The following is a 24,739-nucleotide window of genomic DNA, read 5'->3' as shown; positions in this document are numbered from 1 at the left end:
TACATACAATAATATGTTCTAATTATTCACAAATACATTTTATATATATATATATATATATATATATATATATATATATATATATATATATATATATATATATATATAAACATATGATGGTATTTTGGATAAATATAGGAATATCTATTTAAAAATATGTAAAACATATTCTGCTATGTGTAGAACATTGGAATGTGAAATATTTACAGTAAATACACAGTATAACTCTTTATTAAATATGAAAATTGCATAAATGTGTGTGTGTATATATATATATATATATAAAAACATGAATGTATGTGTTTATATGTGTATATATGTCTGTAAATACATATATATACACACATATAAATACATAAGTACATCTGTACACACATTTAAACATATATATATACAGTATATATATATATATATATATATATATATATACAAAGACACATGCACACCCTATGACCCTGAAAAATGCACAGCCCTGAGTGCTCAATAGCACAGCCTCCAGAGACCTAGGCAGTTAACCCCAGACAAGTCTGGGTGCAAAGCCCATAAGGAAAATTACGAAAAAAATTAATCAAAACCACACAAAGAGAAAATCTGGCACTCACTTGCAAGTACACAGCTAAGATTAAAAGCAAGAAATGTTAGTTACCGCATCTGGCCAAATGGGTCAAGCCAGGAACCACGTCAAGGTATTCATACATATCCCTCTTAAGACATGTGTATGTATCTCAATGTTAAAGTCCATTGCCTGCCTTTTCTCGCACTAACACCTGAGACTTTATATCTTTGAGCCTTTATAACTTTTTTGTGCACTATTTTTTAAATCATTTTTATTAGATTGTGTTATTATGAGTGTAACTGTACTTTGTAGAGTTTGTACGTTTTGATGTGTTTTGTGACACTTTTTGGTTTCACAAAACAGTTAACCAGAGTTCTGAGGTCACGCTAACTCGATGAACATTAACTTAATTACGCTCAAGCTTATAATATGAGCGAAAAACCCAATGCGCAAAGAGCCGTAATAAACACTTTTCGCTTGCTCGCAACAGTTGTAATCTAGCCCGGAATAAATTAATAATAGGTAATGTAATTTAGTTTGTTTATTTGTATGAAATTGTATAATTGTATATTGTTTCTATATGAAATATTTCAAGATTTATATTTGCATATGGAATTATATTTAGTTGATATATAAAATGTATAACAACAGTATATGGTATTCAATTTAATGTTGATAGTTTAGTTTTTATTATATGTTGGGATAACTGTAAATATTTATGACCACTAGGGGGCACAATTGTATATATGTATAGCAGGATACTCTGGTTTGAAAAAGCGACAACAGTCGTACTCATTTAAGTTGTTGTTACAGACGGGTCCTCTTTGCACAGTGGTGTCATACAAGAGACTTGTAATAGGAACTATTAACACTATCTTAAAATTAGTTATATGAGTGCTGTATTTTATTCTATAGAAAGAGTTTACTTTTATATATATATGCGTAAATAAATAATTTGGATTGTGCTTCCCACTTCTATAAATGTTAGATTATTTTAAAGCAGGCATTTTGCAGTGCAGTGCTTAACTGATGATATATAAAAATGATATGTAACAATTAACTTTAATGACCCTTTAATATGTGCATTTTTTCTTTCAAACAGGAAAAAACATGGGAATTTTTTATTTAAGAGCTCTCTAAATGGAAATTTTGTCCATTGTGCTGACAACCGGTTCCAACATTAAGATAATTTGTACTTGATTCAGAAAAGCATACAAATATTTTCTAATCAAGTAATATGGGCTAATAATAAATAAAGTTGAGAGCAAGTGATAATGCAACACAGGTTAATTTGCGCTCAGTGTTGCCAAAACAATAACGCTCAATGACATATACAAGTTGTTGGTTAAAAGGTTTAACCAAGGCATTTTTAACACACGCAATACCTTTTTAGTACACCCATTATGTCTAATGGCAGTAATAGTGATGTGCCCATTACACTCAGTGACAGAAAGTCTGGTGTGGTGATAGAGGGAGTATATATTAGACCAAGTTTAATACATTTCACTTTACCATTTTGCTAAGAAACCCCAGGCAAGTGATAAGTGTTTTTTAGTTGTGAATACCTTACAGCTTTTAAAGACGATTAAACTCAGGTGTGGTTCATGATTACTGCTCCTAATGTTTAAAAGGGAAGCATTTCTTTAGCTAAGTAGATTACAGCCAGGCAGGAGGCCTGATATGATGTGTTGTGAAAAATATTATGTACTAGAAGTTTTGCTGGATTTCTGTTTGCTGTTACATTCTGTAAAGGAAATTTGTGTTGCTGCAGACAATGCAGACAGAGATTTGCTGTTTTGAAAGCTTGTGCAGAGACTGAATCTGTTCCTTTTGCATTACCTGTGAACAAACTGCATGCTGCTGTTAAAGTCACCTTGGTGTTTTGGAAGAAAATAAAGTTTTGAAAACTTTAACCCCTTAATGACCACAATGTACCCTGTATGTCACTGGTCATTAAGGGTTTTTTCATGACATAATAGCACAAGTCTAGCAAGAATACGCTATTAATGCACTCCCTCCAGCAGGCTTTGTGGAATAGAGCAGTCTCAACGCTGGTGGCAAGACCGCGCTATAAAACAATCAAGTCCCAAAAAAAGGCCAGTGACATACAGGGTACGTCGCTGGTCCTTTTTAACTATTGCATTTAAACCCTAGAAGACAGTGGTTGCCAAAGATTCTTGTTACAACTCGTATTACAAGTTGAGGGTTAAAGGGACATAATACTCATATGCTAAATCACTTGAAATTGATGCAGTATAACTGTAAAAAGCTGACAGGAAAATATCACCTGAGCATCTCTATGTAAAAAAGGAAGATATTTTACCTCACAATCTCCTCAGCTCAGCAGAGTAAGTTCTGTGTAAAAAGTTATACTCAGCTGTTCCCAGCTGCATGTAAAAATAAAAAAAAAATGAAGAAATGAACAGCAGCCAATCAGCATCAGCAGTGCTGAGGTCATGAACTCTTACTGTGATCTCATGAGATTTGACTTATCTCTCATGAGATTTCATAGTAAACTTCCTTTACCTGATTGGTGAAATAATATGAGAGTGCACAATGCTAGTCCCTTCAGATGTCCCAGGACAAACACACTAATATGCTGCTTAGAAATCCTTTACAATGGGAGGTGGCTACTGAGGAACTTTTGAGGTAAAATATCTTTCTTTTTTACATAGAGATGTTCAGGAGATATTTTCTAGTCAGCTTTTTACAGCTATACTGCATCACTTTCAAGTGTTTAAACATTTGGGTATTATGGCCCTTTAAAGGGACATTACAGACAAAATTGAAATCCACATGGATGTATTTCAGTTTGGAATAGAAGCATTTTTGTAATGTACTGTATATGTATTAGCAAAAATGCTTCTAATAAAAGCTGTTTCAAAAGTGTATTTAAATATGCACCGTGCACCAGCATTTTAAATACAGCACTTGCTCAGAGAGCCTAAGGTGCTTGTACTATCAGATAATGGGGTATATTTAACAAACTGAGGATGCAGCTGTTTCCGCGCGAGCCTTCAGGCTAGCCGGAAACAAAAGTTAAGAAGCAGCGCTCATAAGACCGCTGTTCCTTAACTCATCCACTACCTCTGAGGTAGCGGACAGCAATCATCCCGATCAGATACAATCGGGATGATTGACACCCCCTGCTAGCGGCCGATTGCAGGGGGCGGTATTGCACAAGCATTTCACTAGAAATGCTTGTTCAATGTTAAATGCCGACAGCGTATGCTGTCAGCATTTTGCGATGTCGGGCGGACATGTTCGCCACAGCGAATCATGTCAGTCCAACATGTGATAAATTGGCCCATCGACTCAATTTGTTAATTGCTGATATAATACAAGCCCCCACTGGTGCTCTGAGCAGTTGCAGTATCTAAACTGGTGGTGCACTGAACTATCTATCTATATTTCACATGCACGTGCAGAAAAAAATGTTAACACTAAAGCAGTTATAACTTTTACTAGAAGCACTTAGGCCAAAGTGTATTAGGCTAAAGCAGGGGTGTGGAGAAAACAACAACTGGGGTCATAAATAAAATCACTCAGAAAATCATTTGACATTTAATATTACCATTCTAACACTAGGTGGTGCTACTGGGTGTATAATCATACAGCCTATAAAAATGTGAACAGTAAAGGCATACTGACAAATTAGGGCCATAATAATGCAATAGTAAAATACTCTAAGGCTCTAGAGTAATTTATTATTGCAATAAAGGGACATGAATCCCAAAAATATTCTTATAAGATTCAGATAGAGCATACAATTTAAAACAACTTTCGAATTTACTTCTATTATTTGCTTTGTTCTTTTGGTATCGTTTGTTAAAAGCAATACCTAGGTAGGCTCATGAGCAGCAATGCACTAATGGGAACTAGCTGTTGATTGGTGGCTGCACATATGTACCTCTTGTCATTGGTTCACTCAGTATGTTCATCTAGCTCCCAGTAGTCCAATGTTCCTCCTTCAACAAAGAATACCAAAGGAATGAAGTAAATTTGCTAATTGAAATAAATTGGAAAGTTGTTTAAAATCACATACTCTATCTGAAACAGGAAAGAAATAATTTGGGCTTCGCATACCTTTAATGAATGTTTGTTGCAGCTTTTAACGATGGGATCGATCACAAGGTACCAGACAATCTTTATCAGTAGGTTTTTGGCCACCAATCATTTTTTTTACTAACCTAAAGCACATTATTGATATGCCAATAAAAGGTCCTATACATAACATGGCTCAGTCCTGTTCAAGGTAATCGCAATCCATTTTCTTGAAACTTTTTGACAGGTTTTTGCAGAACATTTTTCTATTTGTCTTGTTAATCACTTAGTTGCAAATTAGATGAGAGTTTTTTAAAAGCATTCCATGTGGCCGATTTATCATGTGCCTGGCGGACATGATCCGCTGTAGCGATCGTGTCCGCCAGACAATGATAAATGCTGACATGCACAAGCATTCCTTGTGAAATGTTTGTGCAATTCCGCCCCCTAGCAGGGAGTGTCAATCAACTCGATCGGGCTGATTGCTGTCCGCTGCCTCAGAGGTAGCGGATGAGTTAAAAAGCAGCGGTCTTAAGACCGCTGCTTCTTAACTCCTGTTTCCGGCGAGCCTGAAGGCTCGTGCGGAAACAGAGGCTTTGGGGCCGATACAAGGCTTGGTAAATTGGCCCCGATATGTTTTTCGGCAGATATTTTAAAATAAGTCCAAAAGTTGTGGTTTTAAAACAACCCATTTTCTTCATAAAATAGAAATATTGCAAGTTTGTGAAACTGATTATATACGTTTAAAAACTTTTTTTTTTTTTTAAATCCATATTTTTAAGGGATTGAGTTATTTTAATGTTTTTTTTGTAATAAATTTCTAAACATATTTTTGGATTATTTTTTTTTAATGACGTTACTCTGCATTGTAAAATCCCATTCTGTATAGTGAGAATGTAAACTTTTGGCAAGATTTTAGAGGCTGCAGTCTTTTAGTAAATTGCATTTTCACAGTTGTCATTGTGCGACTAGAAAAAAAGTATTGTTATAAAAGATGGATTATTTATGTGATATTCATTTCTCGCACTGTCCCTTTTGATTGTGAAATAAAATCTTGCAAAACCGGAAAAGGCTGTAAACTCAATCTATTATTAATAACAAATGTAAAACTATCACTTTTCTAGTATTAAAAAAATAGGCCATATGGGATTGCGCAATACATTTCTACCTCTGAGCTGCACATAACCAGTGAAGCAGTAAGGAACGGCATGTGTATGCAGCCAAAAATCAATAGCATAATCAAGCTCAAGAGCAGAATGTAACTATAAATGGTTATTAATAAACATATAGATATAATGTGAAACAATACATTTCTTATTTTGACCCAGATTATGAGGCCTATTTATCATATGTCTGTCTGACCTGATCTGACAGTGCGGATACGCAATACGCTCTCCGTATTCAGCATTGCACCAGCAGCTCTTGTGAGCTGCTGGTGCAACGCCGCCCCCTACAGACTCGCGGCCGCCAGCAGGGGGGTGTCAATCAACCCGATCGTACTCGATCGGGTTGAATTGTGGCGATCTCTGTCTGCCTCATCAGAGCAGGCGGACAGGGTTATGGAGCAGCGGTCTTTAGACTGCTGCTTCATAACTGCTGTTTCTGGCGAGTCTGAAGACTCGCCAGAAACACGGGCCCTCATGCTCCATACGGAGCTTGATAAATGGGCTCGATGAGTGGAGTACAAATGTTTGTGCATTAGTGATAAGGGATTTGCACCTGTTGGGCTTACCGCTGGTATTACAAGTTGAAAGTACAATTGCAATTTACACTAGAATGATCTGGTTTGGGTGCGAGTAGTGTTTTTCCACTTTTTTTCTCCATTGGCTTCTATGGGGGGAATACGTGAACGCGCACGCGATATTGTAACCAGCTTTTTGCGCTTGTCAGGTTAGCGCGCAAGCAAAAACAGTTTGCTTCCAATTTATAATACGAGCACGACCCGACGAGCGCAAAAAGCTTACTTCTGGAGCAGTTAATTAGCGCTCCACTTAATAATCTGGCTCTTTGTGAATAAAATTCCTTTGTGATGACTAAAGTGGAACAATATTTTGAAAAAGAGTCACTATATTTCTTCTGGCTTAGCGGATAAGATAATTTATTTCTATTACATCTTCCTAGGTTCTAGTCATAGTAGAGATTATTTAATGGGATAAAAGAGCAAAAATGCATTACTATAATGCTTCAGAACATTTTATTATTGTACTCTTGCTTAAAAAGAACTATGTATATCCCTCTCAAAGGGGTTAAACACATAAAGTGAGCTCAGAATCAGCAATGTACTATTAGTCCTGAGCTGAACACAGTCACTGAGCCAAACAGGGAAGGCATATGTCCATAGCCACCAATCAGCAGTTGTTTTGGGATTGGCAGTACATTTCCAATCCAGAACTGACTTTAACCCCTTAATGACCACAGCACTTTTCCATTTTCTGTACGTTTGGGACCAGGGCTATTTCTACATTTTTGAGGTGTTTGTGTTTAGCTGTTATTTTCCTCTTACTCATTTACTGTACCCACACATATTATATACCGTTTTTCTTGCCATTAAATGGACTTTCTAAAGATACCATTATTTTCATCATATCTTATAATTTACTATAAAAAAAATTATAAAATATGAGGAAAAAATGGAAAAAAACACACTTTTTCTAACTTTGACCCCCAAAATCTGTTACACATCTACAACCACCAAAAAACAACCATGCTAAATAGTTTCTAAATTTTGTCCCTAGTTTAGAAATACCCAATGTTTACATGTTCTTTGCTTTTTTTGTAAACTATAGGGCCATAAATACAAGTAGCACTTTGCTATTTCCAAACCATTTCTTTTCAAAATTAGCGCTAGTTACATTAGAACACTGATATCTTTCAGGAATCTCTGAATAGCCATTGACATGTATATATTTTTTTTTAGTAGACAACCCAAAGTATTGATCTAGGCCCATTTTGGTATATTTCATGCCACCATTTCACCGCCAAATGCAATCAAATACAAAAAATCGTTCACTTTTCACAAATTTTTTCACAAACTTTTGGTTTCTAACTTAAATTATTTACAAACAGCTTGTGCAATTATGGCATAAATGGTTGTAAATTCTTCTCTGGGATCCCCTTTGTTCAGAAATAGCAGACATATATGACTTTGGCATTGCTTTTTGGTAATTAGAAGGCCGCTAAATGCCACTGCGCACCACACGTGTATTATGCCCAGCAGTGAAGGGGTTAATTAGGGAGCATGTAGGGAGCTTTTTGGGGTAGTTTTAGCTTTAGTGTAGTGTAGTAGACAACCCCAAGTATTGATCTAGGCCAATTTTGGTATATTTCATGCCACCATTTCACCGCCAAATGCGATCAAATTAAAAAAAACGTTAATTTTTTCTCAATTTTAGGTTTCTCACTGAAATTATTTACAAACAGCTTGTGCAATTATGGCACAAATGGTTGTAAATGCTTCTCTGGGATCCCCTTTGTTCAGAAATAGCAGACATATATGGCTTTGGCATTTCTTTTTGGTAATTAGAAGGCCTCTAAATGCCGCTGCGCATCACACGTGTATTATGGCTAGCAGTGAAGGGGTTAATTATGTAGCTTGTAGGGAGCTTGCAGGGTTAATTTTAGCTTTAGTGTAGAGCTCAGCCTCCCACCTGAAACATCAGACCCCCTGATCCCTCCCAAACAGCTCTCTTCCCTCCCCCACCCCACAATTGTCCCCGCCATCTTAAGTACTGGCAGAAACTCTGCCAGTACTAAAATAAAAGGTATTTGGCCCTTTTAAAAAAAAAAAAAAAAAAAAAGCATATTTACATATGCTGATGTGTAGGATCCCCCCTTAGACCCCAACCTCACTGATCCCCCACCAAACAGCTCTCTAACCCTTCCCCTCTGCCTTAATGGGCGCCATCTTGGGTACTGGCAGCTGTCTGCCAGTACCCAGTTTTGTAAAAAAATGTGCCTTTTTTTAAAAAAAATGCCCTTTTCTGTAGTGTAGCTTCCCCCCCCCCACCAAGACCAACCCCCAAACCCTTCCAGGTCCCTTAGATTACATTTGCAATATTTAAATTTTATTATTTTTTTTAACTTTGAACTTTTTTTTTTTCTGTAGTGTAGCGGTTCCCACCCGCTTCCGCCCCGTGCACGCGCCCGCCCGCCACCCCCCGTGCACGCGCGCGCTCCCGTGCGTGCCCCCGTAGGTCCCGCCCCCGATCCCGCCCCCCTCCACTCCACACAGAGCATCGATGGCCGCCCACCCGCCTCCCACGTAAGCTCCCACCCACCAACGATACCGGCCATCGATGTCCGGTGCAGAGAGGGCCACAGAGTGGCTCTCTCTGCATCGGATGGCCAAGGGGGGTTATTGCAGGATGCCTCCATATCGAGGCATCACTGCAATAACCGGAAAGCAGCTGGAAGCGAGCAGGATCGCTTCCAGCTGCTTTCCAGACCAAGGACGTACGCCACACGTCCTCGGTCATTAACTGTATTTTTTTTTAGGACGTGTGGCGTACGTCCTTGGTCGTTAAGGGGTTAAAGGAACAGTTCACCCAAAAAATTCCCAATGATCCTTTTTACCTGCTAGAGTGTATTAAATTGGTTACAAGTACCTCCTTAACTCCTATTTCAGCATGTTAAATAGCTGATTTAGCCTGTGGTATAGCCACCTATACTGAAAGTTTTTATACTGGAGTACTATATTCTATTGACAAGCCTAAGTAAACACAGCCAGCAGAAGAAGTTACACTCCCAGTGGGATGCAGGATAGTTAAAGGGACAGTCAAGACCAAAAAAACTGTCATGATTTAAATAGGGCATGACATTTTAAACAACTTTCCAATTTACTTTTATCTCCAATATTGCTTTGTTCTCTTGGTATTCTTAGTTGAAAGCTAAACCTAGGAGGTTCATATGCTAATTTCTTAGACCTTGGAAGTTTTTCACCACTAGAGGACATTAGTTCATGTGTTTTTTGTGAAGCTCCTAGGAGTCAGCACTGATTGGCTAAAATGCAAATCTGTCAAATGAACTGAAATAAGGGGGCAGTTTGCAGAGGCATAGACACAAGGTAATTACACAGGTAAAACGTGCATTATTATAACTGTGTTGGTTATCCAAAACTGGGGAATGGGTAATGAAGGGATTATCTACCTTTTTAAACAACACAAATTCTGGTGTTGACTGTCCCTTTAAGTAATAAAATTGTAATTTTTAATTATTTAAAATACATTAATGGAAAAACAATTTTACAGTGTACTGTCCCTTTAACTATGGTTAGTGCAATAATAAAATGCTATATCAGATTAAAGCATTTAACTATTTCTCCATTATTTTTAATTATGTGTTAATTGTCTGTTTTAATAATAGAAACTTATAGATGTTAACAGTAGATAAGAAGCAGAAGGCCAACTGAGTCTTCCATTATTTTACTTTTAAATTGTAAGCTTAATAAATTCTTATTATAGGGTTGGCACATATCCTAAATGTTATTGAATTCTCAATATTTGCCAGTACAAAGTATATCCTATGAATAAACCACCCTTTAAGTAATTGTTTATGCAAATTAATCTGCTACCCTCCAACTTGATACCACAACCTCTTGTTCTGGTACTGTTTTTGTGAAAAACACTTTAAATCCTCAACTTCATTAAATCATTTCATATCATATTACTTGTCTCCTTAAAGTTATTCATGTTAAAGGACCAGTCAACACAGTAGATTTGCATAATCAACAAATGCAAGATAACAAGACAATACAATAGCACTTAGGGGCCGAATTATCAAGCTCCAAATGGACCGCTGCTCCATAACTTGTCCACCTGCTCTGAGGCAGCGGACGGAAATCAACCCGATCGAATACGATCGGTTTGATTGACAACCCCTGCTAGTGGCTGATTGGCCGCAAATCTGCAGGGGGCGGTATTGCACAAGAAGTTCACAAGAACAGCTTGTGTAATGATAAATTCTGACAGCGTATGCTGTCGGCATTTATTGATGTGCGGCGGACATGATATGCTACATTGTATCATGTCCACTCGCACTATGATAAATTGGCCCCTTAGCGGCATATTTATCAAGCTCCGTATGGAGCTTGAGGCCCCTTGTTTACGGCGAGACCGCTGCTCCATAACTTGTCTGCAGGGGGCGGCATTGCACCAGCAGTTCACAAGAACTGCTGGTGCAATGATAAATGCAATGATAAATGCCGACAGCTTATGCTGCAGCTACTTCGTATCATGTCCGCTCGCACATTGATAAATTTACCCCATAGTCTGAACTTCAAATGAATAGATTTTGTTTTCTGACAATTTTAAAAATGATGTCTATTTCTACTCCCCCTGTACCATGTGACAGCCATCAGCCAATCACAAATGCATATACGCTTATTCTGTGAATTCTTGCACATGCTCAGTAGGAGCTGGTGACTCAAAAAGTTTAAATATAAAAAGACTGTGCACTTTTTTAATGGAAGTAAATTGGAATGTTGTTTAAAATCACATGCTTTATCTAAATAATAAATGTTTAATTTTGAGTGTTCCTTTAAGGTCATTACATTTTGCTTTGTAATTTTTTTGTATTATTTTGTTTTTTGGACAATATAGCATTTTAGTTTCTAATCTATGTTTATCCTTCTGGAAATTTCTAGTCTATATATATCCTTCTGTATATACGGTCACTAAAGCTATACACAATTATCAAGACAAGGCCTAACTAGCTCTCTGTAATACCTATCCCCATACAAACATAACATAAACATAACTACACACATACTTTAACAATAACTATTATTATTTTTTTACCAATAGGGTCCCAGAGGATTTGGAGGACCAACAGGAGCTGAAGGAGAGAGGGTAAGTCAGATTCCTGTGTGCATGAACCGTGTGGTGGGGGCGGCATTGCACAAGTAGTTCTGCTGAACTGCTGGTGCAATGATAAATGCAGTCTATTTTTCATAAAGCTTGTGTTGCACTTTTTGGTTCTAATGAGCAAAACAGAGACTTAATGAGTAAATCTTGCAGCCTCATGTCACCTGTATATTACACAGTGATAAACTCCTGTAGTATATCACACCCAGCAGGCTGGCTATATAATTGGACCAGGTGGGACCACAAGACCAAGGCAGCATTTGATAAAGGTGGCACATAGGGAGAGCTAATTGGGTTGTTGTTGTTTTTTTGTTTTTTTTTAAGAGAGATACTACTCTCAAAAAGGAGTCCACAAGCTGGGTATCAGCATGTTTTAACTGAAAATGCAATCTTCTTTAATCCTTGTTACTGCTGACTATGGTTGGGAGAAGAGTTTGGAGGGGCTGTCATTTGTTTCTTGGCCCCAGGCAGCGCAATGTCTTGATTCTCTTTATTAAATTAAATTTGTAGCCTTCTAGGTAAAGCAATCAATGTGTCCACTTATAGATTATCATTAGTTAGTTTATTATATCCAAGGTATGAACTAGCAGTACATTATAGCCCTATGCAAACATTAAAGGAGGTTGTTGTGTCCATCTGGTTTTCCAGGGACAGAAAGGTGAAAAGGGAGACTTTGGACTGAAAGGAACATCTGGAACACCGGGACGAGATGTAAGCATTGAATTAATTTCTAGCAATTCCCTCTAAACCACGTTTCACTCATTTCTTTGTCTAGGCCACATCACTAATTCCTGTATAAGCAAAGCTCCTCCTCTGCGTTCTCTTATTCTACTGAACCTCATACAAGGCTGAAAAAAACATATATCTGTGTCTTTTTTTATTAAAAAATATCACAAAACAGATTTGATAATCTATATCTAGGCTGAATGTAATTGTAAACTCTCTCTTTCTACTTAATTTCAGCGTACCCCCTACAAATATGTTATAGGTGGCCTGAAAGACAATATTTAAAATAAGTTTATTTTATAACCCAGTTGGATTGAGATGTTTCATATTCAACTAAGGTTCAGTGTTTATATTTCTATATATTTAGATAGATAGATAGATAGATAGATAGATAGATAGATAGATAGAAACTGTGTCAACTAGAGAGATCATAGATAAATAGCCATATATGTCAAGATGAAACAAAGAGAATGAGTTGGAGAGGGGGTGGGAAGATCAATATTCCATAATAAGATTACTATTCATATTGACTTTAATGCTATTTAGTATAATAATGCATTTTATCTTCTAGGGGAGGCCAGGAGAGATTTGTGTGGTTGGACCTAAGGGTCAAAAGGTGAGTGAAAATCACATTTCATATGTTCCATTGTAGTTACTGTTAATTAATAAATGTTTCTTCAATTAAAATTTGCACTGGAAAGCAATACTGTACTTATATTTTTAAATATATGTAATACAATTTTTGTAAATAATTATTTTTTTAAGAATGTCAACAGGCTGTACAAATGTTTAAATATATTAAGAATAAAATAACACTAGTAAAGTTCCAAAATATATTTTTCATATAATATAATGATTTAATTCCTATAAGCATAAATGTATAACCAAAGGAAGAATCAATTTCTTTTCCCTATTTGATATAGGGAGACACAGGCATAGTTGGCCCAGAAGGCCTTGCAGGAGAACCAGGAGCACCAGGCAAGCCAGGACTCCCAGGAATTGGAATACCAGGAAAGCCAGTACGTACCCAGAATCCCCCTCTTTCTGTCATGTTGTCTTTTATCCTTAAGGGACTAATTTTAGCCTGGACTCCAATCAGGGAGTTTGCTTTTGAAAAGTTTTTATGGCAGCTTGAAAGGTTTGGGGGAAAAACGTGTAATTATAAAATTATATAATAACTAAAAACAATCACACACAAAACAACCAAAAAATAAAGAAAGAAAAATATAAGAAAAATGAAAATTGTGGGTTTTCACAGACAAGACATACAGATAATTAGTTTAATATTGATGATGAATTCATAGGGGTAGATTTATCATAGTGCAAGCGGACATGATACGATATAGTGTATCATGTCCGGCGCACATCGATAAATGCCGACAGCATACGCTCTCGGTATTTATCATTGCACCAGCAGTTCTTGTGAACTGCTGGTGCAATGCCACCCCCTGCAGATTCGCGGCCAATCGGCCGCTAGCAGGGGGTGTCAATCAACCCGATCGTATTCGATCGGGCTGATTTCTGTCCACGGCCTCAGAGCAGGCCGACAAGTTATGGAGCAGCGGTGAAGGCTCGTGTGGAAATAGGGGCATCAAGCTCCTTATGGAGCTTGATAAATCGGCCCCATTATGTGTTTCAGATTTTTTTTTATCTTTAATATTAAATTATGAGATGTGAACAATTTATAATTTCACGTCATTTTCTTAAATATTGTTGCTGAAGTGTCCCCATGCCAGTATAGGGGAGTGTTATTGTACATGTGAAAACCTTGTTATAAGTGGGTTATTTTGTGGTTTTTAAATGGATTGGAATGACTTCTAAACACTCCATGGGAAGCCTTGTGTTCCAGTTTGCATGGGAATTCTGACTGATTCTAATGGGGGCCTTTGTTTGTTCCAAATAGTTTACTTTTTTAAAGAAATATATTATTGAGTTGTATATCTTGTATACAGGCACATCTGCTTCTCTCTCAGGCATTAATTACATTTCTTACTTTAACAATCTATATAAAATATTATAGATTATAGTCTATAGATTAGTATAATGATTCAGATTATAACCCAACCTCATCTTCTCTATGTGTTTTTTATATTTTAGGGTGATCCTGGTGGTCCACCTGGTCCCCCTGGAGATAAGGTAAGGTCTCTATAACTAAGTTGATAAAGAAAGCTGTAATAGACAAATGGATTTACAGTTACATATGTAAGATAAATAAACAGCACAACTATACATTCAAGGATAATTCAGCTAGAATATTTATTACAATTATTATCCCATACAAACTATTTATTTTTCTTCTTCCTTAATCTTGTTCTTTTCTTACCCTCCTTTACCAAAATCGTTCTTATGATCTGTTTTTTTATTAATCATTTGGATACCATCTACCTACTTGATAAGACTAACCTATTTTTATTATCCCAACATTACTAAAATTATAGCAAGTTTTTATTTGATTAATATTCATCCTGCTGCTATTTCTTGTTAAAATCATCCAAGAAAATGATTAAACTAAAATAGGTTGATTAATATAGACCCCCTCGAGGGACATGTAAAGTGGATGTGTCATGTAGATAAGGTTATTAATTAGCCTTATGTATCCATCATTCTCAGGGGATCCCAGGAAATCCAGGCAAAGATGGAGTTGTAGGAAAACCGGTGAGTGGTTCATGAATGCAACATGGTTTACATAGGCAGTTACAAATTAATTAACAATTACCCCAACATTCCAGTGTTTGTCTTAAAGTGCAGAAAAATATATTGCAATTGTGCTGCTTTAGAATAATATATCAGCCAAGTTTTAACTTTTTAAAACAAATTAACATCATTTTGTTTCAACTGTATTTCAATAACGATCTTCACCCACCAGCTGCCTTAATTGGAGGAGCCACTATGGGCTTTAGCCTGCAGACTACAAGGCTAGCCACTGTCATAAAGTTAGTATAAAGTGCATTGTTTTGCAGTTGTTATCTGATAAAGTCAATTAGGGACAGTTATCTAGCAGAGTTAGCCTTGACACATAAGCAGGTGCATTTCAAGTTCTGAGAATTATAAATTGCTCAATTTTCAGAGCTAAATTATGTGAAAGGGGGCAAAATAAATAATACAAATATATTGAAATGTTGTTTAATTATGCATAACTAAATATTTTATATAAAAATCTCAAGGTGTTTACTGTCCCATTAAGCACATAAATTGTTTATATGGTAACACAACCAGATGATTCTGAGATATGTAATAAGATTACAAGTCAGTGCAAGCCAAAGGTATCATATGCCACCGTGCTTTTCCCATTGGCTGTGTACTGATGGTTCTTCTTCTATGTTTTTTTTCCCAGGGTAAACCGGGTTTTTCAGGATCAAAAGGGGAAAAGGTAATGTGACCAGTAAGGTATGCCCTGTGTAGTTAGGAATGTAATTGTGAATCTATAAATACATATGGGTGTAGTTCTTCAGTATTATATCTGTGTACTTGTCATCCAAGCATATTTGTGAGTTTTTCATCTGCTCACTTGCAGACAACCTTTGTTAAAGTCGGCATTTCGATTTTCAATCAGATGCACAGTTTTTTTGTATAGGTATGGAAAAAAACATGAGAAAACCCTCCAAAACACCTAAAAAAAAAAAGCTAATTTATGAGGGTTTTTTATGTTTACTGAATCTGAATGTAGGAAATAGAGACATGTCTGTGCATATCAAATTCCAAATTAAATCAGCTTAACTAATTCAAATAGACCATTTTATAATGGTTTGTAAATTCAACGTTTTGTCTGAAACAAGATGTTATTAGTTGATTAAATCTCAATGAATTTGACACCATGGATATGGGATAAAATTTCCATTTTTATCTTTTTAAAACCATACTTGTAATGATGTGTATCTACTACAAGTATGAACAGAACGGGCTTGATATTGCTGCCTACTATTAGAAAAGAGGAGATATTTTTGGTTTCTATGACCTATGTAAATGCTAAAAGGATGGGTTTCATTGTCTAGTAATCAGCCTACTCCAGGATAACACAAGCTCTGTGGACGTTTGGCCTGGCCATGAAAAATGTTATAGGAGTTGGTTTATGTTAGGCACTGAGTCTTGATAAAGCAGTTGTACACAAATTTACAAGTCTTATTCAAATGTTCCATCACTGTCATGTGCAATATAATTTTGTCCTGTGTACATGAATGACATGTTTGTCTCTTACAGGGGGATCCATGTGAGGTCTGTCCAACTGTCTCTAGTGATGGGTCACAGGTCATAAGTGTACCTGGTGTCAAGGGGCAAAAAGGAGAAGAAGGAATACCCGGGGTCGGAGAGCCAGGAAAAACAGTAAGCGCCAAGGGGAATATTAGGGAGAAAATGAGACATAATGAGGGAAAGATTGTCTTTTTTTATACAGTATAAAAGCTAGTCTTACAGTCTTTTTCTTTATAAAATTCATATATTTACTTACTGATTACTTTTTTTTTTTTTTTAAATCTTACATATAACATTAATCAAAAAGGAACACACTACTTTGTGCCAACCATTTATGCAAACGTTTAAACTGAAAAAACTAAGTGTAAGATCTTGATAACAAGAGACAATTTTATACCATTTCATTGTACCCAAATATCACAATAAAGTTTGTCAATGTTTAAAAAAAACGTCCTCTGTAATTAAACAAATGTTAAAACTCTTCCTGTGTGGTTACAATGACCACAGCCACAATGGGCTCTATTCCAATCAATATCAAATCATTTTCAATCAGTAAGAAAAAAACATTAGAATTCCCCAAAAAATATAAAACAAGAAAACTAATGGAAACTTATAAGAAGCAGGTATATCACAAGCTTTTTAAGTAGGTTTTCAAAAGGACCTTCATGGAAATAAAAATTCCGGAAGTAAAAAATATGCAGCAAAAGTGAAAGAAAAACATAAAATATTATTAATTCAATATTGATTAAAATAATTTTATATCATTTTGATTTTTGTTTTTCAGTTAACATGCCCACCCACTTCATTTTGGTCATAAATTTACATTTAGGTTATTATAATTAATTTTTTTCATAGTTTAAAAGTGTAATTTGAACTTATTATTTTTATTTTTTTTATAAAACAAAAAAGTGGTTTATTATAATGTAAACTGAACACATACAAGATCCTTAATGTTGGAAAAAAGCCATGTCAATTTTCAAGAAATGCCACCAGAAACAGGTCCAAGATTTTTAATTTGAAAAGTCCAAAAATTTATTGAAAAGCTGCTGGAAACGTTTTTACAGATCAACTAGAATGCTGTAGTGTCTCAATATATAGTATAAGGGAGTGTTTTTGTGCCAAAAATGCATTTGAAAAGCGTTAGATAAATGGGTTATTGCTCAATTTGTGAGCAAGTTGGAATGGGTTTTAAATATAAAACCCCATAAACATGTGATGCACTGCACAATGGAATTCTGGATGATTGGAATGTACCTCAATATTTGTTTTAAATAAAATAAATAGAACAATTAATAAGAGTCTGTATCTATATAATAGGCTTGTCCAACCCTCTTGGCATTTTATATTATCCTCCCCTTCTTAAAATTGAATACTAAGGCCTAGGTGCTATTCATATGGCGACCCTGCACTAAGAATAGCGCACAATCTGGCATTAGAAGTGAATGGTAAAAAAAGATTTACCAGAGAATATTAACACGGCCAACATTTTTTGAGTGTGCCATATACTTTCAAAGGAGAGTGTTAAATATATGCATAACAAATGGCATTTTATAGTAGTTCACTTATTTAAATATTGTATGGACCTCCAAATGTAAACAAATTTCAGTGTGGCCATTCATGTGGAAGGGTTGAACACCACTGCTATAACATAGATCCCAGTGTTTTACTTGTATACTGGTGAATCCTCAGACTGCCTAAAACAATTATAACCCAAATCATACACAGCCATCACATATTCAAACTCCCTAACATCACAATCATCTCCTACTCCCAAAATCCTCCTTAATATCACACGCATCTCCTACTCCAAGCACTATGGCATAAAACAATCTTGCTATTTCAAAAAATGCCCTGCTAAGTTTCTTAGGAGAAAATTATGTCTTTTTTGTTATGTGTACAAATATTTAGTGACCACACATGTGTCTTTCAGTTCCTGATCCCTCTTTATTTACTGTTGTTTTCTTATTTTTTTTGTTTTAACATTCTCATTTCCTCTTTTCCCACATTTTATCTTCCTTTTGCTCTTCTTAAATCTATTTATATGATTTATACCTAATTATTGCTGTCCCTTTGGTTTCTCATCACATTTACTATTCATCCCTTAAGAGCTTTGTCCTTTTCTTTTCTGGCTAATTGATTACTCCCTAAATGTATCTTTTTTCTTTCAGGGAGCAGCAGGCATTCCAGGAACAAAAGGTGAACAGGTATACCGGACTCTGTCGGAGAGGGATATTACGGGTCATCCTTAGGTCTCATCTTCTTTTAATCATGTGTAGGGTTTTTTCCAGTGCTAAATCTTCATATTAAAACTGCTGTCTTTTTTCTCTTAACCTCAGGGTATTCAAGGTCTATCTGGTTTAAAGGGAGAGAAGGTGAGTAGAATTTAAAAAAAAATCTATCCTCAGGAAAAAGGAAATGATTATTAGTATTGAGGCTCATTTCATGTAGTCAGACTGGAAATACTGAAACATTAGTTTTATCTCCACTCTCTAATAATCACTAATGTTTCTGTATCAGTGTTTGGCAACCCAATACTTGCTGATGAAATTGCCCATTCTAGCTGACTTTTTCCTTTAGGGGGAGTCCTGTACATCATGTTCTCCACTGGCCTCTTTACTGAAGATACCTGATGGTCTCAAGGGAGAACCTGGGGAGCCTGGAATTGGACTTACAGGACTACCGGTAAGTGCCTCTTTTTGTGTGTGCCTCTTCAATAAACGGGGCTTGAAGATCATGATTTCTGACACATTATTCACAAACATATTAATGATTTCTACAGTGATATGTAACCATAAATCTATCTTCTAATTACACTGCCATCAATTTTATTTCTTTTCACACTCACAGTTATGTACTCTTGGAAAAGGTATAGACAGAAACAAAAATATGAATAAATTGCTAAATAATGTTAAGCATTTTGCAGTGCTGTGTTCCTCTTGGTAAGACATCGCTCTTTCTTTGTTATCTGCTCTTAGACATAATTTAAAGAAAACAATTTAATACAAAATTAATTGCAGTTTGTGGAAAAAATAAATATGATTATAAGCAAGTTGTACAGATGGAGCTACTTTATATAAATGTATCAAATGCAGATTTTGTGAACCACCTCCATTTCCATGGCTTCATTACAATAATGGAGAGGTTTCTTATAGCTTGTCGCTATCATTATAATCAGTCAGGTAAGCAGCTTATCCTAGCCTACACAATTCTGGAATTTAGGTACCATGTAGGTAATAGCATTACATGACATTATCCATAATCATGACTTGGATCTTACTGCAATAATTCATTATTGCTGTTGACCCAGCTCCCTAAACCACAAATATTCCTAAACATAAATCAGCCAACATCAATGGAACACTAACCAAAGCTGTCGGCATTTATCATTGCACCAGCAGTTCTTGTAAACTGCTGGTGCAATTCCGCCCCCTGCAGATTTGCGGCCAATTGGTCGCTAGCAGGGGTTGTTAATCAACCAGATCGAATTTGATTGGGTTGATTTCTGTCCGCCGCCTCAGAGCAGGCAGACAAGTTATGGAGCAGCGGTCTTTAGACCGCTGCTTCATAACTTCTTAAAGGGACATTAAACACTAAATACATGCTAGATAGAATGATGCATTCAAAGAAAAGATTAGTCCATGACTAACATGTAGATGTATTTTTAAAAGTTTCATTAGTTGTTTAAAAAGTGACAAAATAAGTGTAAAGTTTTAGTGTCTATAAAACACTGGGAGCTGCCATGTTGTAACTTGTGTTACCTTCTCTGCTGTGGCCAATTAGGGACAGTTATAAATAGGTCATTCGAGCGTGCAGCCAATGGCTGTGCTGGATTTAACAGTGTTCTGCACTTCCATTTCTAACAGGAACTGAAAAGCTCACAATTTCAGAATGGAATTACAGGCAAAGAGGACAAAATAAATAATGAAAGTATATTGCAGAGTTGTTTTATATATACAATTTATCATTTTATATTACCATCTCAAAGTGTTTAATGTCCCTTTAATAACTTCTGTTCCATACAGGTCTTAATAAATATGCCCCCTAGTCTTTATGTTATTAGCTCACCCAAAGGCATTAACTAGCTCACAGTAGTGCATTGCTGCTTCTTCAACAAAGGTTACTAAGAGAATTAAGCAAATTTCATAATAGCAGTAAATTGGAAAGTTGTTTAAAATTGTATTCACTATCTGAATCATAAAAGAAAATGTTTTCGTTTCATGTCCCTTTAATAGTAAATGGATTATTAAGTCTAATATTGGACAATATAATTGTTCTCTTATTTATCCAGTGTGCAGATCTTTGGTTTGGGTTATGTTAGGATAAATATGTTTCACTGTTCTGGATTCACCTGAATGTGTTTATTTAATATGAATTTCCTTCTAATATTATTTAAATTAGATCACCTTTATATCTATCAGGTACATTATCCCAGGTCAGGTTCACAGTACCAGGTATATATTAGTGATTACAAATCTTTTGCCCCTTTTGACAGTTTTCTTTTCATCCAGGGTAAACCAGGAGTACCAGGACTATCAGGACCAAGAGGAGAAAAGGTAACATTACAGATGACATGAATTAAATATGTAAGTCTTGTGATCTCTTCTGTGAAGAAGCTGTTTTTTCTGTTTGTTTTCTGTTGTATTTAGATCTGCAAATGCATTTCTTAATACTCAAGTATTTACTTAGCACTATCTTGGAAAAAGTAGAGTACAATCTCACTTAAATATGTTAAAATAGAGCACTTTCCTACTCACTAAATATAGCTCTGTTTCACTGCCTGAATATTAATAGTGAATAAGGAGCACTTTCCTTCTCACTGAATATAGCTCTGTTTCACTGCCTGAATATTAATAGTGAATAAGGAGCACTTTCCTTCTCACTGAATATAGCTCTGTTTCACTGCCTGAATATTAATAGTGCATAAGGAGCACTTTCCTTCTCACTGAATATAGCTCTGTTTCACTGCCTGAATATTAATAGTGAATAAGGAGCACTTTCCTTCTCACTGAATATAGCAAGTAAAAATAGAGTGTTCTCTCATCAAATGAAAATATATGCCAAAATTTGACTTTTTTCATTCTTTTTTTTATTCATTGATGCTGCACTCAGTAAAGGTACAATTCAGTCGCACTCCGTGAATCTGCATACCTTTCTTTCACTCAGTAGACACACAAACTAATTGCCATGCACTTTCTATTTTCAGGGGGATGATGGGTCTCAAGGTCCAGCTGGGACACCGGTGAGTAAGATTTTATATTAAAACTGGAGTCTATAAATCTATAAACATCATATGTTAATAAATAAGCATACAAATGTCTCAATATAATATGACATGATTAGTTCAATTAACTGCATCCCACAGGGCTTGAGAGGAGAGGTGGGAAGTTCAGGACCAAGTGGAACCAAAGGAGAAAAGGTGGGATAGCATATAATATGTTTCATTGCTGATACTGGCACAGTTAGGGTCTATTCTATATCTCATTGTATTGTTTATTCCAGGGGGAGCCCTGTACTTTATGCCCAGCACTGCCAGCTGAAATGGTAAAACCAGAGACCATCTTTGCTGTACCAGGACCCCCAGGAGAGAAAGGACAACCAGGAGAACCAGGAGTAGGGCTACCTGGGAAAAATGTAAGTTTATATCATGGAAGAGAGGTATTAGGAGAAGAACAGTCATTCTAAAGAAATGTAATATTAGCAATGATCTGAGAGAAAAAATACATTTGATGCAGCTGGTGAGACGTTTTGGAGGGTCAGCTATATTTGTTAGACTTGTGAGTGTTGTGTATTTTACTTAGGAAAACAGTTAAGTTGGCCTTCTAAAATATAAAGTAGAGAGAGAGTTGGAGGTAAAAAGAAAAAAGGGGAGTGGGCGAAGTATTGACAGATGTATATGGAGGCCCCTTCACCATCAAAGGCCACGTTAAATGAAAAAAAACAGGAAATTGAATACAAAGATACAAAAAATGAAATAGAATAAGAGGGAGCAAAACATAAAGGAAAAAGGTCTAGGATTAAACAATAATAGGTGACTGGTAACTGCCAGACCGGATCTATGCACATGAATTGATTATACTTTCCCTGGACACAAAGAACATCTCTCATCAAACTGTTTAAGTAAGGAAGTCCATGCTAGGGTTCAGGTTGTATATGATAATTCACCAGCCACTTTCTGAAATTTTCCATACACAATGACAACCATTAGGTATAACCTTTTTCCTTTCTCCTGTTTTTGGACTCTACCTAAGCTATAATCTCATGCGGTCTGACATACATGAACAGCAGATCATTGACTATCAATACTATACTGCTTCCAACCCCTAGATACAATTTTGCATCTACATTGGTTCTTCCTATTCTTATTCTGGCCAGATTATCAACTACAGATCATAATGAAAATATCTGGACAACAATGGTTTTTATTGTAATGCACATATATGATAACATTTTGGCTCCAAATAGAAAATTATTAAATTAAAATATTTTATTATGCTAACTATAAAAACTAAAAAAAAGTAATTAATAAATATTAAGGAACAAGTGCTCAATTTCTTTATTGATGTCTATCAAAAGTTAAAATGTAATAGTACTTAAATAAAAGATGCTTATTGCTTTGGGGTTTATCCTGACAACTGTTTTCCTATTATTCTAGGGAAAACAAGGAGATACAGGGATGAAAGGACAGAAGGTAAGTGAGAGGAGACAGTCTGAACAAGAAACATGTGGATCTAACTCTGGTGCTTGGTATGAATCCTGTTTCTTGGTACAAATCATGTGTATTTATGAAACAGGGTGCGACTGGTAGTCAAGGGGATCCTGGTATACCAGGAACAGCAGGGCTATCAGGACTGCCCGGAGAACAAGGAATCCAAGGCTTGAGAGGGATAAAAGGAGAAAAGGTAAGAGATTTGATTAGAAAGTATACTGTATATATGCCTTTTTATTAGTATAGTACTGCCCATGTATATAAAAAATATATAATTATATCATATTATTATATTATTTTAGACATAATTAAATTAATGCAATTAAAGGGACAGTTTACTCAAACATTTTCTCCCCTTTAATTTGTTCCCAATGATCCACTTTACCTGCTGGAGTGTATTAAATTGTTTACAAGTAGCTCCTTTACCCTTATATTGGCATTTGAAATTGTTAATTTAGCATGTGGTATCCCCACCTATTCTGAAAGTTTGTGGCCGCGCGTACCAGCTATAGATAAGATTTGTAAACACAGCCAGCAGAAGAAATTACACTTCCAGTGTGATAAAGTAGAGATAAGGTAATAACATGTTGATTTTCCATTGTTCTCTCAAAGTATTGGTGATTGTTTTAAGGACAGATATAAGATAAAGAAGCAGGTATAAGTACACAATGTGATACAGTAATGAGATCTGATTATACCTACAAGCTCAACCTATTTTATTAGGCTGTGGCTTCAAAACACAAAATCAGAGCTTTAATATACACAAATAAACCTTAAAAAGCTCATTTTCATACATTTTTTACTCTGCAGTTGGTAAAAAAAGCAATTGTGAACACATTAAGGGAAAAACTATTTTACAGTATACTGTCCCTTTAAGTTACTTCCATGTTCCTTTACTACTTACCATTAGGCTATAAGTTTTTCCAAGTAAAGGACTTGATTACAATCTATCAGCGATTTGCTCCCAAAAATGCTTTTTGCTTTGCAACCAAATTGGGAGCTCAGTTTCTTGAGTGAGCATGGTGCTATATTGTTTTGATTGTCACATGAATTATAGGAAATGTATTCATTTTAAACGTTAGTCTCTATTAGCCGTGAAATTACACTATAATTATTACATGCATTATTTGGAAACTGACCAACACCACTCTCCTTCCTGCTTGGTTACAGGGTGATGCTTGTGACTCATGTCTCACATCAGTGGATGGGAGTGAAGATGTGATTGGTGTTCCCGGAAAACCAGGCCCAAAAGGAGACCAAGGACTACCTGGTGTCGGACAAGCAGGAAAACAGGTAAGCCAGATGCTGGTATTTCTGATATATTAATGATAATATGTTTGTGCTTCTACTTAGTGTCTTTTGTTTCTCCTTAGGGTCAACCAGGTCTCCCAGGAGTTCAGGGACCACCAGGATTGAAAGGTGCACAGGTGTGTGACACTCCTATAAGCATCATGCCTATGCTCTGGGATAAATATCATACCTGTTTTCTCTGCACATTGTACACTTTTCATATGGACTGTAAATATCAAACCCTCTTTGAGGTTTTTTAAAAATAATTTTTATTTATTTCTGTTACCTTATAATTGTCTCAACAATGTGTCAGAGAATTTCAAACTTGGAGCTCGGTCTCTCCTTCTATTTAAAGTGAATGTAAACTTT

At 35.9% G+C, this 24,739-nt stretch overlaps 1 protein-coding gene across 5 annotated transcripts in view; it reads left to right on the top strand.

Moving 5' to 3' along the window:
* The window catches only part of COL16A1 (collagen type XVI alpha 1 chain), a 240,454-nt gene that overhangs the window by 139,859 nt on the left and 75,856 nt on the right, over positions 1 to 24,739 (top strand). For all 5 annotated transcript variants that reach the window (XM_053707234.1, XM_053707232.1, XM_053707233.1 and 2 more), the window contains exons 15-33: positions 11,401 to 11,445; positions 12,109 to 12,171; positions 12,758 to 12,802; positions 13,110 to 13,205; positions 14,284 to 14,322; positions 14,797 to 14,841; positions 15,521 to 15,556; positions 16,384 to 16,506; positions 18,543 to 18,578; positions 18,711 to 18,746; positions 18,952 to 19,056; positions 20,883 to 20,927; positions 21,578 to 21,613; positions 21,737 to 21,790; positions 21,874 to 22,005; positions 23,027 to 23,062; positions 23,166 to 23,273; positions 24,251 to 24,373; positions 24,454 to 24,507. In XM_053707234.1, coding sequence (XP_053563209.1) covers positions 11,401 to 11,445; positions 12,109 to 12,171; positions 12,758 to 12,802; positions 13,110 to 13,205; positions 14,284 to 14,322; positions 14,797 to 14,841; positions 15,521 to 15,556; positions 16,384 to 16,506; positions 18,543 to 18,578; positions 18,711 to 18,746; positions 18,952 to 19,056; positions 20,883 to 20,927; positions 21,578 to 21,613; positions 21,737 to 21,790; positions 21,874 to 22,005; positions 23,027 to 23,062; positions 23,166 to 23,273; positions 24,251 to 24,373; positions 24,454 to 24,507 — 1,257 coding nt within the window. The remainder of the gene's footprint in view (positions 1 to 11,400; positions 11,446 to 12,108; positions 12,172 to 12,757; positions 12,803 to 13,109; positions 13,206 to 14,283; positions 14,323 to 14,796; positions 14,842 to 15,520; positions 15,557 to 16,383; positions 16,507 to 18,542; positions 18,579 to 18,710; positions 18,747 to 18,951; positions 19,057 to 20,882; positions 20,928 to 21,577; positions 21,614 to 21,736; positions 21,791 to 21,873; positions 22,006 to 23,026; positions 23,063 to 23,165; positions 23,274 to 24,250; positions 24,374 to 24,453; positions 24,508 to 24,739) is intronic.

The sequence above is a fragment of the Bombina bombina genome, chromosome 3, assembly GCF_027579735.1.
Source record: "Bombina bombina isolate aBomBom1 chromosome 3, aBomBom1.pri, whole genome shotgun sequence".
In the NCBI taxonomy this organism is placed as follows: domain Eukaryota; kingdom Metazoa; phylum Chordata; class Amphibia; order Anura; family Bombinatoridae; genus Bombina; species Bombina bombina.
The sequence above is the reverse complement of the archived record's forward strand: the minus strand, read 5'-3'. Positions and strand labels throughout refer to the sequence as shown.